At 48.1% G+C, this 18267-nt stretch overlaps 1 protein-coding gene across 1 annotated transcript in view; it reads right to left on the bottom strand.

Moving 5' to 3' along the window:
* Nucleotides 1-18267, bottom strand: part of SYT13 (synaptotagmin 13) — a gene marked incomplete at both ends in the record, with an annotated part of 36685 nt that overhangs the window by 6164 nt on the left and 12254 nt on the right. Inside the window, 3 exons of the mRNA XM_082628828.1 lie at nucleotides 336-637; nucleotides 2090-2224; nucleotides 4876-5101. Coding sequence (XP_082484954.1) covers nucleotides 336-637; nucleotides 2090-2224; nucleotides 4876-5101 — 663 coding nt within the window. The remainder of the gene's footprint in view (nucleotides 1-335; nucleotides 638-2089; nucleotides 2225-4875; nucleotides 5102-18267) is intronic.

The following is an 18267-nucleotide window of genomic DNA, read 5'->3' as shown; positions in this document are numbered from 1 at the left end:
TATGAATGGTTTTAAATGGGGATAATATTGCTAGCACCAGAGCCAATTCACTCACAATGCTATGTTTTCCATGATGGCGAGGCCAGGGGTGGGTGTGTGCATGGCAAGCTAGAAGCAAAACTAGACACCAGGAATCCCCAGTCCTGAGCTATCAGTCTGCTCCAGCCCTCCACCCTATTCAAGACTCCACCTTACTTTGATATCCCACCTCCCTCTCCAGACCCCCTCCCCTAGCCTGGGAAGTTCTCCGAAGTTTGTTCCATGAGCACTGGCCCAGTCCTGCATCCCATGCGCCACTAACAGGTTTTACCTTTCCCGGGGAGAGGCAACCCTACCTTAACTGAAGTCTTCAGCTCGCCCCACTGGGCGGCCCCTAGAGGCACCGACACCCCGTCCAGGCCCAGGCGCAGCTCCCCAGCCACACTGTGGCGAGAGAAGCGGTCGCAGGTCCTCAGGGTCAGTGTCAGGGTCGCCGTGGGGAGCTCCCCCTCCGCCAGGGGGAGCACAAGGCCTTCCTCCCACGTGGTGTGCAGCTGCCGCTTCTTCAGGGCCGTCTGGGCCTCCACGGAGCCCATCGTGTTGGCCACGCTGCCCTGGATATAGCAGTCACAGCCTCCATCATGGTCACTGGTCACAGCTGTAGCCGGGGAGAAAGCAGCCAGATGTAGGGCTTGTTGAGGACCAGGGGAAGGGAGAAGTAGGGCCCTGCTGTGAGCTGCAGAATCCGGCTTAGTCGTCATGACCTTGGGTGTCTGAAAGACCCCCCCCAGGGCTGACGACACTGGCTTCCTGGAATCGCCTTTCAGTAAGACATTTAGAAATCGGAGATCCTCCTCATGACTCTGAGATTTCCCCAAGGCGCCAGGGATTTTCATTAGTCTTGCTGCTGATTCCATAATTCGTTTGCTCTCTACATTAAATGTTTACCACACAACTACCTGTGATATAAATCGCTTGGCCGCTACCTCATGACTGCTGTTTTGCATTCTGAACTTTGGTGTTTTTAAGGCTTCCCCGTGTGGAAATTTGCACCTGTGGAGCTTTTATGACTGGTTCCTCAATGATAATTTGAGAAGTGGTAGCTGGCGTTACCCAGGCAGAGAAGATGAAGAACTGAGGCCATGTGTCCTAATAGAAAGAGCCCTGCACTGAGCTTCAAGGGAACTGGGCTTCGTCCCGGCTCTGGCACCAGTTAGTTGGAGTGATCTTAGACAAGTCACCTGATGTTCCTAGACTTCAGTTTCTGAACTGTAAAATGGGACTACTGTGAAGCCCAAATATAAGAAAGTGTATGAAACACTAAAAAAAATCTTAAAAGAAGTAAAGATGAAAAACACTCCCTCAAAAAAATAAAATTAAGTACAAAAGTCCAATTTATCCTGTCCCCAGCTTCTAGTTTCCAGGAACCACAGAGTAGTGCATTTTTAGCCCCAATTCCTTTGCAAAGTCTTAGCTTTGTTTGCTGATGGTAAAGTGGATTGTCAGGGTAGGGAGACCAGGGACATCCTGACCCTGTAGGAAAGACTACCTGGTTCTAGGACTACAAAATCTTTGCTGACCATTCAGAATATCCTGTGTGTCTAGCACAGGCCCTGTCCAATGTCAAAGGCATCTATGGCAGAGACGACTAGCTGTTCACCAAAACCCATTCCTTCTTTTAACTGGGCACCTGCTAAGCCACATTTCCCAGCGTCCTTTGCAGTCAGTGGTCATGTGACCAAGTTCCAGCCAATGGGAAGTGAGCAGGCGTGATGCATCCCTTACGTAGGATACAGCTTTTAAGGAACAGTTGTGCCCTCTCCCTGTTCTCCCCATCCTTCCACCTGCTAGATACACATGACAAGGAGGCCTCAGTGGAAGAAGCCTGGTCCCTGAATCACTATTTGGAGGAAAGATGTCCACCAACCAGGCATCTCCACTTTGGACTGGTATATGAGAGAGAGGAAAAACCCCTGTGTGTCTGAGCATCACACACGTCAGGGTCTTGTTTGTTACAGAGTGCTAATCTAGTACCCAGTGCTACCTCCAGCCACAGATGCTCTGGGGAGACAAGCACACAGAAGGCCGTGAAAGTCAGCTAAGAACATACCTTCCAGGTGAGTCACAAATAGTTCAGCCTTTTGCTTGTCGTAGTCCAGACAGTAGTGAAGTTTGGGAGCTTGGTTCCATCTGGCAGCCTTCTCTGGGTTCCAAGTCTCCATGACACAGACATCCTCCACCACACCTGTTAAGAAGGTAAAGCCATTACTCCCACCCACGCTGGGGTCCTGTTTTCCAGATCATGCCTTTTCCACCTCTGCCACAAATCCAAACCCAAAGCTGCCTAACCAGGTGCAAAATCATGGTGGCTGCGCCAGGGAACCACCTGTGGTCCCGGGCATTACCTTTCAAGGGACCATCACAGCCCAGTGGGCAAGACATGGGCTTTGGCGTCAGACATGAGCTGTTACATAATAGTTATGTGACCCTGGACAAGTTACTTGACTTCTTTGAACCTCAGTTTCCTCATCTTTACAATGGGAATGATAGCAGTTCCTTCTTCCTGGAGTTCCTGTGAGCATTAAATGAAATAACGTGAGAAAAGTATTTAACCCAGGGCCTGGCCCCTGGTGAGCTTTCAGTAGGAAACTGTCACAGACTGTGTGGTCCTGATCATCCTGTTTTAAGCAAATCATTCCCCAGCCCATCTCCAGCTCCATCTCTCTCACAGAGTCCAATCCCTGCTCCCCAGGAGTTCCTGGCTGGAAATAAATGTCAGAGAATTAGTCAGGCGGGAGTAGATACTGGAGGGCAAGCTTGGAGATAGTGGATTTGACTTTAGAGCATGTTCAGTAAATACTTGCTGAATGAATGAATTTAATTCAGAAGTTCTGAAAACTACAAATATTGCTCACTCTGCCCCTCGCTTGGACAGGAGCCAAACATCTGGAAGATTCTCATTAGTCAAGCATAATGAGAATGAAAGGATCTAGCAGCTGAGGAGACTCCACTTGTAGCAAATTGGAATTTAAATTTTTTTTTGATTTTCAGGACTAATCCAAAGGGCAGAAATATAAAGGAGTATTTAATTTCCAAAATGGTTCATTATTGGGTTCCTGCAAGTAGTGAAGAATCTCCCTGGTGCGTCTAAGCAAGGAATGGGTTGACCAGGATGTGAGCAGCAATGTGTAAACCCAAACAAACACCCACCCAGGACCCGGGTGGCTTGCAAGGGCAGCACATGGACAGTGTCAGAGCGGGCTTGCCTGGCACCCAGAGCTCTCGGGTCTCAGACTGCTTCAGCCTTCAAAATCAAAACCAAACCGAGACCAAACCAAACCCAGCACCCCTGGGAAATGCAGAAGCAGATTCAGCTTCAAAAATCAGGACCCCGTATATGTATAACTGATTTACTGTGCTGTACAGCAGGAAGTAACACAACATTGTAAATCAACTATACTTCCATAAAAATTAAAAAAAAAAAAAAAAAAAAGAATCGGGACCCTGAGCTCTAAAAGGGGCTGATGAGGATCATTGATGATGGGAGTAGACTGAGCTGAGCACATCATGGGGACAGTGTCTAATCTGGCATCCTCTCCCTCTGCACACCCTGGCCTCTGGTCAGTATTTGCTGAACCAATCAGCTCTTAGATTTCAGCGGAATCAGAACTTGGTTGTTGCCTTCTGTGGTGGGGAAAGGAATGAGGAACCAGAAAGAGAAAACAAATGGATGTGTTCTGAATTCTTCAAAGTTTCAGACTCTGAAGTACTCTGATGCTGTCCTTGGTGGAGAGTGTCCAAGCCTGGCTTCATCCCAGCCTTGAGAAGTCTGGGGCTCCCAAGAAAGAGGAGCCCTCCTGTGATTCTGCTTCTGATTCTGATTACCACTCCCAAGGGGCCTCATGCAAATTGTTCCCCACCCTCCAAGCTTAAGCTCCCAAGGCCTCAATGGGTTTATTGTAATTTAAAATGTGAGCTGACAAACCTGAAGGCTAAAAGCCAACCAGGATTCGTTCCTCCCACCAGCACTACCTGTATTTGTTCTTGACGAAATGCCAGCATAATCACTGTGGTTCTGGGCTGGGTTGGTGGGGGGCACCTGTTCACTGGCCAGCGTGGTGCTGGACCCAGGCTGGAAGATGCCTTAGGAGCCAGTTACGCTGCTTCTGTTTGCACCATCTCCCTCTCCAACCACACAAAACAAAACCCCAAACCATGTAACAATCCATTCTCCTGGCTGGATTTATTGTCTCCTTATAAAAGTCTGCATGCTCCCTTGGTGTAGGCACTGTCTCTGCCTCCATATCTGCCCCAGCGTCCAGCCTAGCACTGTACACAGAAAGGTGTTATATTCTTGATGTTGATGCTGATGAGGAGGAGAATAGAAACAATAATAATGATGATGTTTTGATTACATCCTTGGGCCAGGCTCTGAGTTAAACACTTTCTATGCATTATTATCTTTACACTTTACAACAACCCTACTGGGCAGGTGATAGTATGATCCCATTTTATATACGAGGAAATTGAGGCCCCCAAAAGATTAGCAACGTGACCAGGGTCCCACAATGGGTATATAAAAGGGGAGAGATTAAACCCATGACTCTGAAGCCCGTCGTTTGACCACAGCTCTTTATCCCCTCTCTATAGTGGTGCCCACGTCTTGAAAGGGACTCTCTATTTCCCAGTGGAAAGTTGGAGGCCTTGGGGAGACGCAATGTGGGAACATGCAGGGAATAAAGGGCTAAAGGGCTGTAATTCCAAGGTGCTGTGCCCACTGCTTGCCCAGCGTCCAATGCCGCGGACACTGGGGCTGGCCATGCCCGCCATCTACAGAGATGTTTTCACCCCTCGCTGAGTACTGCCCACGGAAGAGTGAGGGGCCAAGAGCCCTACCATTCTGAGGAAGGACGAACAGCTCCTCTGTGACCTGCCTCTTGAGGCGGCTGTCATTCGGGGCCTGGGGGCTGGCAGGTGCGGCGGGCTCCGCTGTGGTCCTCAGCGTGTAGTCAGCGTAGTTGATGACCTCGGGGGCCGTCACAGCCGGCCTGGGGCCGTAGATATCTGGGAACTTGAGGAGGGCTCGGGGTTGAACGGGCTCGATGGACTTTTTGACGTTGAACTGCACACACAAATCACTCTGATTAGTCCACGAGAGGATCTCTTGCCTGTTCCCACCCCCAGAAATGACAGTAGATGACCTGAGCTTTCAGGGGAGGCAGGGGGAGGGCTGTGGTTCCTTTCCGCTCTGAGGACCATGACTTGGGAAGGCAAAATGTCATCTCCAAGCGCAGCAGAACCCCCAGCATCATGAATCATGCCAGGGCCTGCTGAGATGTCAACACTGTTCGTCCATCCCCCATGCATCCATCCCCTGTGCAGCCTACAGCTGTGCCCCAGGCCTGTCACGGTGGCCTTCTCTCCACTGCTCTCATCTGTGCCACCTGCCTCTTTGTTTTCTCTCCTCCTAGTCTTTCTCTCTTATTCCTCCTCCCCCTCCCCTTCTCCACCCCATGGCTCAGAAATGTCTGTGGTCCCACAGACATTTACAAGACATCCAAACTCCTTGCAGCGACCTATAAGTGCTTGCCCAGCCTGGCCCTGCTCATCTTTCTGACATTGCCCCCAAACCCCTTTCCAGCCACTGAGCAACCTGCTTCTCAAACAGGCAGAACTCTTTCTGGGTCTGGCTTCTGGCCCCCAACTCCTCCCCGCAAACCACTCACCCCTACCTCCACCAGCTCTAAACTAAGTCCCTCCTCCAAGCCTGTCCCTCCTTATCACCACATCTAGCGCTTTGCTTTACAGCATCTCTCTCCCCCTGTATTGTTTTCACCATAGCCTGACCTGTTTGTGGTCAGTCTCTCCCACTAGTATGTGAGGTCCATAAGCACAGGGATTATGTCTTGCCTTGCTCCTGCAGTGTCTGCTCACAGGGAGCACACAATACATACTTGTGCCTAGGGCTGCCATGTTCAGTTGTGTGTTCTGTACACTGCACAAAGATGTCTGGATGAGGAGCAAGTGGGGGCTGAAATGCAATTTGTGCACCCCTTGCCCAGCTATGTGCCCTGGGGTAGGGCTGAGTCCACCTGGAGGAAAGCGCACCTTTTCTTTACACAAAGACCCCCCTGCTTGTCAAGTCTTAAGTGAGCAAGGCTGCCTCATACAGGAGTGGAATCTCCTATCTTTGCCTCCACTGGGGACTGAGATTTCTCCTACTTGAGGGATTCAAAGTTATTTAACAGGCAGCAATACTGAGGACCGGCCCTGCCCCCAGGAAATTGAGGGTGGACGACCAGATCTAGAGCTTGAGTTGCTGGCACACTGGGTGGGCAGCCCACAAAACGTCCCTCAGTTTGAGGCAGGTAACAACCCACAGCAGAGCCCCCAAGGAGCTGCCTGCCCTCCATGCTGTCCTCCTGCCCCTCCCCGCTCTGCGGCCGTTGGAGGGGCTGGCCAGGCGTCAAGGCTGCTCTACCCAGTGGCAGGAGTGACTGAGAGGCTGGGAAGAGTGTGCAGTCCTGGAGGGGCGCGGTGGTTACACTGTTTCAAAGTTCAGGTTTAGTGTGTTTGCACTCTGTACATTTCACTGCCCCAGGACAACTCCTGGACATGCTTCCCTGGTTGAGACTCTGTCCCCAACCGTTCCTGAAGGAGGCTGGAACTTGATGACGGGAGCATTCCTAACTATCCTCATTGACTGGACAATGGACGGAGAGTCCATGAGAAGGTGCGAAAGGGGTGAGAAGCACGAGCCAGCCTCTCCTGAACACCCACTTCCTGCGGGCACCCTGAGAGCTGCAGCCCCTGCATTGCCTCACGTATCCTTCAGAACTCCCTAAGGGGCTTAGAGAGGATAAAACCTTTCATTCTCCGCTTGGAAACACTGCCCAGTAGGCTATAATGCAGCCCAAGCTAGGACACCTCTATCTTGATCTCTGCTGAGTGCCTCTGGCACGCATGAGCTCAAAAAGCACTTCCAACTTCAATGGACCAAGGTTGCCCTGGACCAGACAGTGCAGGCAGTGACAAGATCAAGCCTAGACCAGCCTGGCCCCAAAGCCCACTGCCCCAGTGGCCCCCAACCTTTCTTCTGCCTTCAAGCCTTTGCCAGGCAGCACCCACCCTTCAGAGATGCTTGTCATTATTACACATTTCGACTAGGCACTCTGGGAGGTGCTGTATGATTTGTAAAGTCAGGCCCCCTTTGCACCTCCACCACATTGAGGGTGTCACTGGGCAACCAGGGGCCTGGCTTCTAGTACTGACCCAACCGTCTGAGCTTGAGTAACTTTTGGCAGGTCATTTCACCTCTGAGTTATCACTCAAGAGACAACGTGATTTCAAGGCTTGCTTCACTCCCACAAGCCGAGCTACAAAGAGGTGGGAGACGCTGCTCTTTATTTGCCGGTACAGGTGAGTTGGGGAGACAATCACAAACAGGAGAGTAAATAAGAGTATATTTGGGGCTTCCCTGGTGGCGCAGCGGTTGAGAGTCCGCCTGCCGATGCAGGGGATGCGGGTTCGTGCCCCGGTCCAGGAGGATCCCATATGCCGCGGAGCGGCTGGGCCCGTGAGCCATGGCCGCTGAGCCTGTGCATCCGGAGCCTGTGCTCCGCAATGGGAGAGGCCACAGCAGTGAGAGGCCCGCGTACCGCAAAAAAACAAAAAAAAAGAGTATATTTGACAGTTTGGAACTGCCGTACAGAAGCAGGCGGCAGACAGCCTGTGTAAATAACAGGTGGGAGAGAGCAGAGGACACCTGCAGGGGGCAGGCAGAGGAGTCCTGGAGGTCAGGGAGGAGCCAGGGCATGAGCTAGACCTTGAAGGAGAGGGGGTCTGGAAGGCGGAGGGAGGGCTGGGGAGGAAGGCTGGACCCCGGGAGGAGACACGCAGAGCAGTGGCCGATGTCCCCATGTCCTTTTGTCCTCCACAAACTGGTGCCTGCCTCTAATATTTCGTCTGAGTTATGCTAATTATACTATTTCACAATAAAGAAACGGAGAATGGAGGAAGTTCAAGGTCATACAGTGGATGAGCAGCATATCATCAAGCCTCCAGATATTTTTCACTTCCAATTTGTGTCATTTCCACTGCCTTGCAGCTGTTTTTCAAAAAAACAAGTCCTTGTTTGTTTTGGATGCTGGATTCTAAGTGGCAACTGCGGCATCACAGGCTTCGGGCTGCTAAGACTCCCTCCCGCGCGGCAGCTTCCCGCAGCTTCCCGCAGGCCACTGGACCACATCCTCTTCTCAGAGTCACCCTGTTCCGTCACTTGGTGCGGCCAGAACTGAGGCTCTTGGGCTGGTCTAGGGAACACTTTTACATTTACACTTGGTTTCATCTCAGTTCAATCATTTTAGAAAAGGGCTATGTTGATTAATTCCCAGTTAGATCAAATTTGGCTGACTTTGCTTTTTTTTTTTTTTTTTTTTTTTGCGGTACGCGGGCCTCTCACTGCTGCGGCCTCTCCCGTTGCGGAGCACAGGCTCCGGACGCGCAGGCTCAGCGGCCATGGCTCACGGGCCCAGCTGCTCCGCGGCATGTGGGATCTTCCCGGACCGGGGCACGAACCCGTGTCCCCTGCATCGGCAGGCGGACTCTCAACCACTGCGCCACCAGGGAAGCCCCTGACTTTGCATTTTTAATAGGGAAATAATCACTGGGCTCAGTTTTGAGTGAGGTCCAGTCTGTGTCACCTCAAGCCTCTGCAGAGCCTGAGTTCGAATTCCTCCCTACACAATGGGTCTCACTTTGTGTGCCCCCTGAGAACCTCAGGAGCCTGCAACGGGCTAGGCTTTTCTCGGGTGTCCGTCAATATCCATTCCCTGCTCCCTCTACCTTTCCTCCAGGTCACCGGGCTTTCTGGGTCCCACCCCAGCTCCGGGGCAAGGGTGGGGAGGGGGATTCTCTTTGGTCTGATTCTATTCGTTCTTGGCATCATCTTGGGAACTGTTTCTGCCCTGGGGAAGCCACCCCAGACAGAATGAAAGGACTTGCTTTGCACGGCACCAGAAGAGATTCTCTCCCCTGCTGAATAGGAGGTATGTGGCCCTGCCTCGCGACAGCAAGGTGAGCCAGTCTTAGAACAGAACCAACAAGGTGGACCACAGAGTAGAGAGGCAGAAGGAAGCTATGTCTTTGATGACAGTGTCATTAAACCACCGACTCAACTGAGCCTGAAAGCTGTCCTACCTTTGTACTTCTGGTTACATGAATAATGTTGTTCTTATTGTTGAAGCCCGTTTGGATTGGGGTCTTTGTGAGTTGCAGCCAAAAGCATCCTGAACTGATGCAATGCATTTTTTATCGAGCATCACAGGAGATCATGACCTTGGTGTAGAGAGACTCTACCTAGGCTCAAACATCTCCCTGAGCCCCTCTGCATCCAGCCAAAGGCATCCTCTTTTACTGTTCATCCTTGTCCTGCCTTGGTAAGATCCTGTACGGCAATGGCTGCCTTTAGTGGAGAATGATTTGTAGCCCTTGACCAGGTGAGAAGCAGAGTCTGCTGACCACTACATGAGCCTCTCCAAGTAGTGAAAGCAGCCGCTGATTACCTATCTCGTTCCCTTGTACAATCTTATTTGTTGAGTTTCAAAACCCTGGTTCCACCACATCTTTCAAATGCATCTATGTTTCCACTTAAATAGCTTAAACTTCAATGCCCAAGAAGCAGAAAAGAAGTTTGGGACTTGAGGGAGGGAGCCTGGGAAGGGATTATGGGTGGAGCGGATGAATGCCTGGGAGGAAGGAGGTGCTCAGCAGGGCAAAGCCCGTGGGAGGACCTGAGTTCAAGCCTTACACCGCCAATGTAGGAGGGGTAAGATTTCAAAGTGGGATTCTCTTTCTAAATGCCCCTTGAACCCAGAAAAGAAGGTCTGGAAATAGAGGTGCAGGATGAATCAGGGAAGGTTTCCAGTGGAAGCAAGTGTTCAACGATTAGGGAATGCCCAGCTGTGCTTGGCATTGCAGGTACAGAGATGGGAGAGACACCCTCATTGGAGCATCAGCCCCTTCTGATTTGCATCCTTGGTTTCTCCCTCCTCACCTGTCTCCGGGGCCATGAGCCACTTGCTTCTCCCCACGTGGCCAGCTCTGTGTGGACACCGACCACCTTCACATAGGCACAGCCCCAAAGTGTCTTATGTTACACCCGTGCCACACTCCTCTTGCACCTGCCCTGGGCTTCTCTGTGGCTGCTGAGGTGTGAGACACCTAGGGACACTCTGGGTCCACCCAAGGGCAACCCGGATATATCAAGAGTTAAAACTCCGTGGGGGGAATTCGACCACTGTGGGCTCCTCCCTTCTTCCTCGCTAATCCTCCCAAACAGTTCAGTGACATTTCAGAAGATGACACCTCGAGATCCAGCAGTCGCCCTTGACACCAGCTGGTGGCCGGCTCAGTAACGCTCCCTGTGCGTGCCCCCTCCCTCCTCTCCTCCCTCCTGCATCCCTGGATGGCACTTGCTGATGAAGAAAAGCCCGGAGGCCTCTGGCAGGCTCAGCTTTCCTGTCATCCAGGCTAAGACAGATGGTATGGGTGGGGATGGACAAACCTTCATTTAATAAACAAGTATTTATTGATGCCCTACGACAGGCCAGGTCCTACGCTAAGTGTTAGGAACACCGAAGTGAATGTAACAGATGCTGTCCTTTTTTATGGGGCTTATGTTGATAAAAAGGAAATTAATTATGTAGTTAATGATCTGTAAACAAATGTTTAACCTTACTAGAGATGTTAGGTGACCCCTTTTGTGACATGATTAATTTTTTCACCTAAAGACTGTTTATTAATTCGGGTTTTCACTCTGGGGCATCCATATTAAAGCATCACAGCATCCAGAAGTTACGGGTGGGGGAAACAGTCCCAACTGGAAATGGAAACGGATGGCTTTGCCCTTTATACTTGAACTTTAAAAAAAGAGATGGCAGAGTAAGAGAGAGTTGAACATAGAGCTTTCAGATGAGGCCAAACACAGGCCATTGTGGCTGAGGTCTGAGGCTCAACACAGCAAAGTCTCCCTCAGAGGGGAGCTGGGTCAGAGGACAGGGACCTGTCAGCCAGTGACAGAGGACAGCCTCTGTCACTCTGGGCTCTGATACTGGTAATTATGCATACTAACATGCGTACAAGAGTTTGAAATACAGCCTTGTGGTCAGAGTTCATGCTCTAAAACAAGACAGCTTGGTTGGAGTCCAGGCTCTGCCAGCTACTTGCTGTGTGATCTTGGGTCTGATTAATTAACCTCTCTGTGCCCCTGGTTTCTTCATCTATAAAAGGGAGTGTTAATAATAGTACCTATCTCCTGAGGTTGGATTGAGGAGTAGAAAAGACAACTGGGTGTAAGCTCTTAGCACACAGGCTGGCATGGCAAGCCCTTGGCGAATGTTGGAAATATTTATTTGACCCTGGAGTCTATGTAAAGTTTTTGATTTATGCATTGGGGCCAGTATCTATATTCTTTTTCATATTTTTTAGCACAAAAGAATATATATATTCTTTTTCATATTTTTACCATTATGATTTATTATAGGATATTGAATATAGTTCCCTCTGCTATACAGTAGAACCGTGTTGTTTATCTATTTTATATATAGTAGTTTGTATCTGCTAATTCCCAACTCCTAATTTATCTCTCCCCCAACCCCCTTTCCCCTTTGGTAACCATAAATTTGTTTTCAATGTCTGTGAGTCTGTTTCTGTTTTGTAAAAAAGTTCATTTGTATCATATTTTAGATTCCACATATAAGTGATATCATATGGTATTTGTCTTTCTCTTTCTGACTTCACTTAGTATGATAATCTCTAGGTCCATCCATGTTGCTGCAAATGGCATGATTTCATTCTTTTTTATGGCTGAGTAGTATTCCATTGTATATATGCACCACACCTTCTTTATCCATTCATCTGTTGAGGGACATTTAGGTTGCTTCCATGTCTTAGCCACTGTAAATAACAACCGGTAGTTTCTTAAATGTTAAACATATATCTACCCTATGACCCAACAATTCCACTACTAGGTACTTTTCCAAAGAAGATTAAAATACATGTTGACAAAAAGACTTATACATGAATACTGTTAGTAACTTCAGTCATACTAGCCAAAAACAGAAAGCAGCCCAAGTGTCCATCAACAGGAGAATGGGTAGGTACATTGTGGCATATTCTTACAATGGTAAACTCCTTAACAGTAAAGAAAGGAATTGTGAATATACTCAACAACAGGGAAAAATTGCAAAAACATGGTAAACAAAAGAAGGCATAATACATAAGCATCTATACTGTGTGATTCCATTTATATCAGTGGTTCTCAACTCAGGGGACATTTGCAATGTCTGGAGACATTCTTGGTTGTCACAGCTGGAGGTGGAGGCTGCTATCGGGTAGAGGCCAGAATGCTGCTAGCCATCATCCTACAATGCACAGGACCGCTCCCCACAACAAAGAATTATCTCACCCCAACGTAAATAGTGCCATGATTGAGAAACACTGATGTAGATGAAGTTTTAGGACAGGGGAAACTAATGAATGATGATAGAAATCAGAACAGTGGTTCTGATTGCTACTGGGGAGAACTGAGTGGTAAGAGGCATGGTAGAAGTGTGGGTTAGATCCTAGAGGATAGCTTTGTCAAAATTGATCAAACTAGTGACTTGGGATGTGTGCATTTCACTACATGACAACAGTACCTCAATAAAATTTAGATAGAGATACATACACACACACACACAAACACATGCCTCTTGCCCACCTGCTGAATTAGGTTTTCTGGGGTGGGCATAAGAATCTGAATGTTGAGTGAGTGTCCCAAGTGATTCCTACACATGGCCAGCCCAGAACCTGTCTGTGGACCTGTAGTTAGGATCCACTGGTCTCTGGGTCAGTGTTTCTCAAACTTTCCTTCCAAAGCAGCACCAGAGGGAGACGAAGGTAACACGTACTCCAGAGAATGGGAAGTCTTCTGGAGTAGTTGGGATTCTTTCATGAAATCTCCAGTTCTATCTTAAAGTTCATGTGACTTTTTGTATTTGACTCCATATGATTGTTTTAGTATTAAAATGTTTTAAATTACCATCAGGACAGAAAAGTTTCGCTTATTTATTTTGTGACTTGGGCTATTTCGCAGGACACTGGCTAGTACCACATTCCCTCTGCTCCCCAACACACACACACACACACACACACACACACATACATACACACACACACACACATGCGTGCCCTAGTGGAGAAGCAGGGCTCTTTCTTCCTATGTTGGACAACATGCAATAAATCAAGCTAGAAGTTAACTGAGAAAAACAGTCATTTTGCTTCCAGGGAAGGATGAACTTCTAGAGTCTGTGTGAACAACCATCTGTCCAAATTTTCATTCCAACTGTATAGATAACTCCTCTAAAGAGAATTTGAGGTGCGGCTATAGAAGCTCTTAACAACCCAAAGCCTTGATCCTCTCTGCCCATTCCCTCTGTGGAGCATCCTTGCAGGCACCTACAACTGATTGAACCTTCTTGGCTAGCAGGACACTTGTTCATGACCTTGTATTAGTCAGGGAAGACCACCTGCTATGTAACAAACAACCCCCAACCTCAGTGGCTGAACACAATAAAAGCTGATTTCTCTCAGTCTTAAAGGGTCTGCTGGCTGTTCTCCAAACTCAGAGTCCTCCCAGCCTCTTCCATCTTGTGGTTCTGCCCACCTGTGCCCTGTACTGTTCCAATATGAGCTCCCTGAATCCTCATAATAACCCTATCAGGAAGTGCTGCTATGATCAATCCCATTTTACAGGTCAGGATGCACAGCAAGCTAGTGAGTAGTAGAGGCAAGGTTCAAACCCAGGCTGGCTCTCTCCAGAGTCCTCTGTTTACCTGCTCTGTGGTGCTTCCAGCCCTTTCCCACCTCCTCATATCTGTAGTCATCCTTCACTGTTCACCCATGCTCTGTGCCCCTTAAACTGTTTCTTGGGCCACTGCCTGGCCCCACTACCCCTTACTCTGCCCCTGCATGCCCTTTAGTCAGAGGAACAGAGTTGAAGCGCTGGTTCCACACTTTGATGTGTAGAAATTTCACCTGGGAGAATGTAAAAATCAGATTCCCAAGTGCCTCCCCTGCCTTGACTCAGAGGTCTTAGGTGGATCCTAAAGAATCTGTGTGTCTAAGAAGCTCCCCGGGGTGACTGTGACACAGGTGGTCCCTGAGGCTCACGTGGGAACGCCCTGGTTTGGGGGAGGTCCTAGAACGCCAGGCAGGGTAGATGGAGAAACGTCCTCTTGTGTGGTGAGCTGCTCACAGGCACGACCTCCTTCTGTCACGTCCTCTCAGCTCCCCACAAACAGCTCAATGATGACTGATAGAATCAATACGTGGATGGCTGGTGAAGGAGGGTGGGCGGTGGGGGGATTAGTATAATAATAATCACTATGACAGAGAGCAGTGGAAACACGAGACAGAGTGCGTAGAAGCACATCAAACTTTGCCCAGGGAAAGGACAGGGTGGGGTGGGGTGTATAATGGGAGGAGAACTTCATAACGATTCAGAGACTCTGACTTTTGGTTGCTGCCCCCCCCCCAGCCTCGCCCCAAAGCCCGAGCAGCAGTTTGACAGGTGCAGAAGTGGGGGAAGGGCTTTCTGGGTCAAGGCAGCCACGTGAAAGTCTGCTGTGTGTTCAGAGAACAGCGGGTACCACCAAAGCTTAAAGCTCTACAAGAAAAGGAGGGGCAATGAGTGTTGCCATTATCCCCATTCTTCTGGAAGACACAGAATTCAAATGCAGATTTTAAAAACAAGAATTCCACAGGGCTGGAAACCACACAATGGCAAGTCCCACCCAGAGGATCTTGTAGGTGGTGCTGCATTGACTCCATCAGTTATATCACAAAGCCTGAAAGGACAATATGGCCACCATCTCTCTACCACTTCCTCTGCAGCAGAGGCTCTGCAAAGAGCAACAGACTTTACTGCATTTGACCCTCACACAACCCTAGAGATAAGTGCCTACTGTTTTCTCTTTTCTATACCCCAGTGTTAATAAATAAAAATAACTTAATTCCTTTCTCTACAGAGGAGGAAGTTGAGACTCAGAGACATTGAAACTTGTCCAGTATCCCACAGCTAATGTATGAGAGCTCTAGACTTGGATCACGAGTCCACCATGAAGCCAGTGCTGCTAAATGACATTTCGCAGCAGGGTGCCCTGTGGACTATGTCTCTGGATACCAACCATAAACTGGTAAAAATGGAAACGTCCAGATCATTGCATTTAATGTACTGTCACATCTCACATCATTAGATTGATGACCCCATGCCCCTCCCCACCTGGTTGTTGTGTAATGACCTGCCTGGGTGTTTGGGCAACAGCTTTGTTCCTGCTTTCAGTTCTGAATCTGGGTTTGACATTCCTTTTGCAGAAAATGTGTTTCACTTGTGACCTGAGCTACAACAAGGTCAAAACTATGTTATAACCTAATCAACACTCATCAGAAGCGTTGTTTCAAAACTAGGTTATTTTAAAGGGACATAGAAAACTCCCCTGGTCAGTAAACTGGGGCACAAACCCAGCCTTCCCTCCCCATCTATCCATCCTTATCCTCCCATCTCCAGCTATCATAGCACGGCTGTTGACAATGGGTTTCATCTCCGAGCCAAGTCCCTCAACCAGCCTTTAACTTTTAAAATTCCACTGCCCCCTCCACTGTATTGGTTCACTAGAGACTTAAAAGTCTTTCTTTAAACTGAGTCCATGTGTAGGAGGGGGATCTCAGCCCTGTATCATCATCAATTTGGATAAGATGGGAACACACATGCTTACTTGGTATTGGTCTCGTGGTCTTAAGCAACAGTGTCCATTTGGATACTTTAGATTTTTTTTTCTCAGTTTCTGATTTATGGGAGCCATGTTTTTAATGTAAGACAGGCAGTTTGGTATTAAAGGTTGGAAAATATGGTTATATACCCTCTTGACATTGAATTCAGGATCTTGTTTCAGAATAGTTACAGGATTTCTTGATTCTATGATGCTTGGATAATTGATGAAACCATTGACAAAAGCAACAATTTCCAACCTTGTTATTATGCCACTATACTACATATGATGGCTGAAGTACTGAAATTTGATAGTTTTTGACTCATTTAAAAAATTGATTAGAGCACATTCAGGGTTTTTCTTATAACAATACCTCTTTCACACATTTGTGTTCTAATATACTTTCCTTTCTTTTTTTTTTTTTTTTTTTTGGTGGTACACGGGCCTCTCACTGTTGTGGCCTCTTCTGCTGCAGAGCACAGGCTCCGGAAGCGCAGGCTCAGCGGCCATGGCTCACCGGCCCAGCTGCTCCGCAGCATGTGGGATCTTCCTGGACCGAGGCACGAACCCGTGTCCCCTGCATCAGCAGGCGGACTCTCAACCACTGCGCCACCAGAGAAGCCCCTAATATGCTTTTCTGAGTGGGAGAGAAAGGAGATGAATTCTGCAGAACCCGTCAAGTATGTGAATAGCACCCATCAAAGGTGATGCAGCTCAGAAAAAAACGTGCAGAAAACCACTAATTGAAGACTTCCTTCCACTCATGTGTAGACATTTGGAAAGCACATCAATTTCTAACCCAGTGGTATAAAAAACTGCCAAGTTGTAAAACGAGGCTTCAAAACAGGACAGTGATTGTTTAACTAGATTCTCCTTATATTTTGGTTTTAAGCCAAAACCCTCCAATTAACCAACCTTCAGATTTCTGCCTAAATAGAAATCAGCACACACTTGTTGCCTGCTAACTATGTAGTCAACTACCCTACGTACCACGGAATAATTCTCTGCCCTTGGGAAGTTTACCATCCAATGGTGGAGGTGAGATATTCCATAAATGGAAATATGAGGCTCTGATGCTACAACTCTTCTACCCTCTGTCCATGGCAGACATGACAAATCGATCAAAGTGTTCTTTCCTGCTGTGATCAGACACAGCCTGTTCAGCTCAGGGATCCAGGAAGCCACTACCAATTAATAAGAATTGATATGCAAGATGAAAGCTATTTGCTCCTCCTGACGCATACTTTACAAAAGGGAAATAAGTAAAGAAGGTAGAATTAAAAGGCCAAAGGTCTGGACTCTGTGCTACGGAAGACCAAAAGAGGAGTTCCTCAAAGTCAGTGAGATCAGAGAAGGCTTCCTGGAGAAGCAGCTTCAGCCCAACATTCAAGGATAACTATGGAGAGGAGAGGCAGAGGTATCTCAAATGGAGAGAAAGGCAGCAGCCTGAGTACAAAGGGGAGCATGCTCAGGGTGTGGTGAGTCTGGCAAACCAGCTGAAGAGAAAGGTTGGGGCTGAGGGATGGATTTGCAAAGGAATGGTGAGGCCAGGCTGTGAAGGGCCTCCAATGCTGAAGACTTCTCCCAGGTAGTAGAGTTGACAATGCTTAGGGGTGGAGCGATGTGTAGGGAGAAGGAAGAATCCAAGAGAGCTACATCAAGGAGAAGTACCTCCATTATTACCTCTCGGGTCTCTTTCTTTTTCCAAAAAAACAATCCCGGAGTGTCATTGGATGTCTACAGTCACAGCAATGTTTGGGAAACAAGATTGGTTCTTCCATGTGACTTTCTTTTTTTTTTTAATTGAAATAGAGTTGATTTACAAAGTTGTGTTAATTTCTGCTGTAAAGCAACATGATTCAGTTATATATATACTTTTTTTTTTTTTTAATTCTTTACCATGGGACTTCCATGGAGATTTCAAGGGACGGCAGCAAGGAGATTTCAAGGAAGGGACAGCCACTAGGGGGCTCTTTCTAATATTCTCTTCCCAGCTGTCACTTTGGCTGACTCAAAGCTGGTGAGTATCATCCCTAGATGTAGCTGTTCCTTCTCTTAAATGGGATCCAAATCTATTGGATTTCCCTTCTGCATGACAAGGGCCAACATTTGAGAAGTCTACACAATGTTGTCACAAAATATGATTAGATCATGGAAGGTCAATAATATCAGAATATTTGATAAAGGTCCAATTTACTATAAAGATCAAATATTTTTCCTCAGCTCATTTCAAGCTTCAAGCCCTGAAGCTTCCAACCCACAGGTGTGTCTGTTTGGCAAGCACGTATTAAAAACTTCGAGAGGTGCAAAGCACCATACTAGATGCTGGATCAAATGAGAAAATGGGCCATGATGTCAACAATACCCTCCCTTGCCTCCCCATCCTTTCCCTGATGCCACGTGGTGAAACTCCAGTGGTGGATGAGCCCCGCTAAACCATGATGCTGCATCAAATAACCCTGTGCCGCAAGAGAGTCAC

The sequence above is a fragment of the Mesoplodon mirus genome (genome assembly GCF_964341445.2).
Source record: "Mesoplodon mirus genome assembly, chromosome: 7".
NCBI classification, from domain to species: Eukaryota; Metazoa; Chordata; class Mammalia; order Artiodactyla; family Ziphiidae; genus Mesoplodon; species Mesoplodon mirus.
Note: the sequence above shows the minus strand (reverse complement) of the source record. Positions and strands in the feature narration are given on the sequence as shown.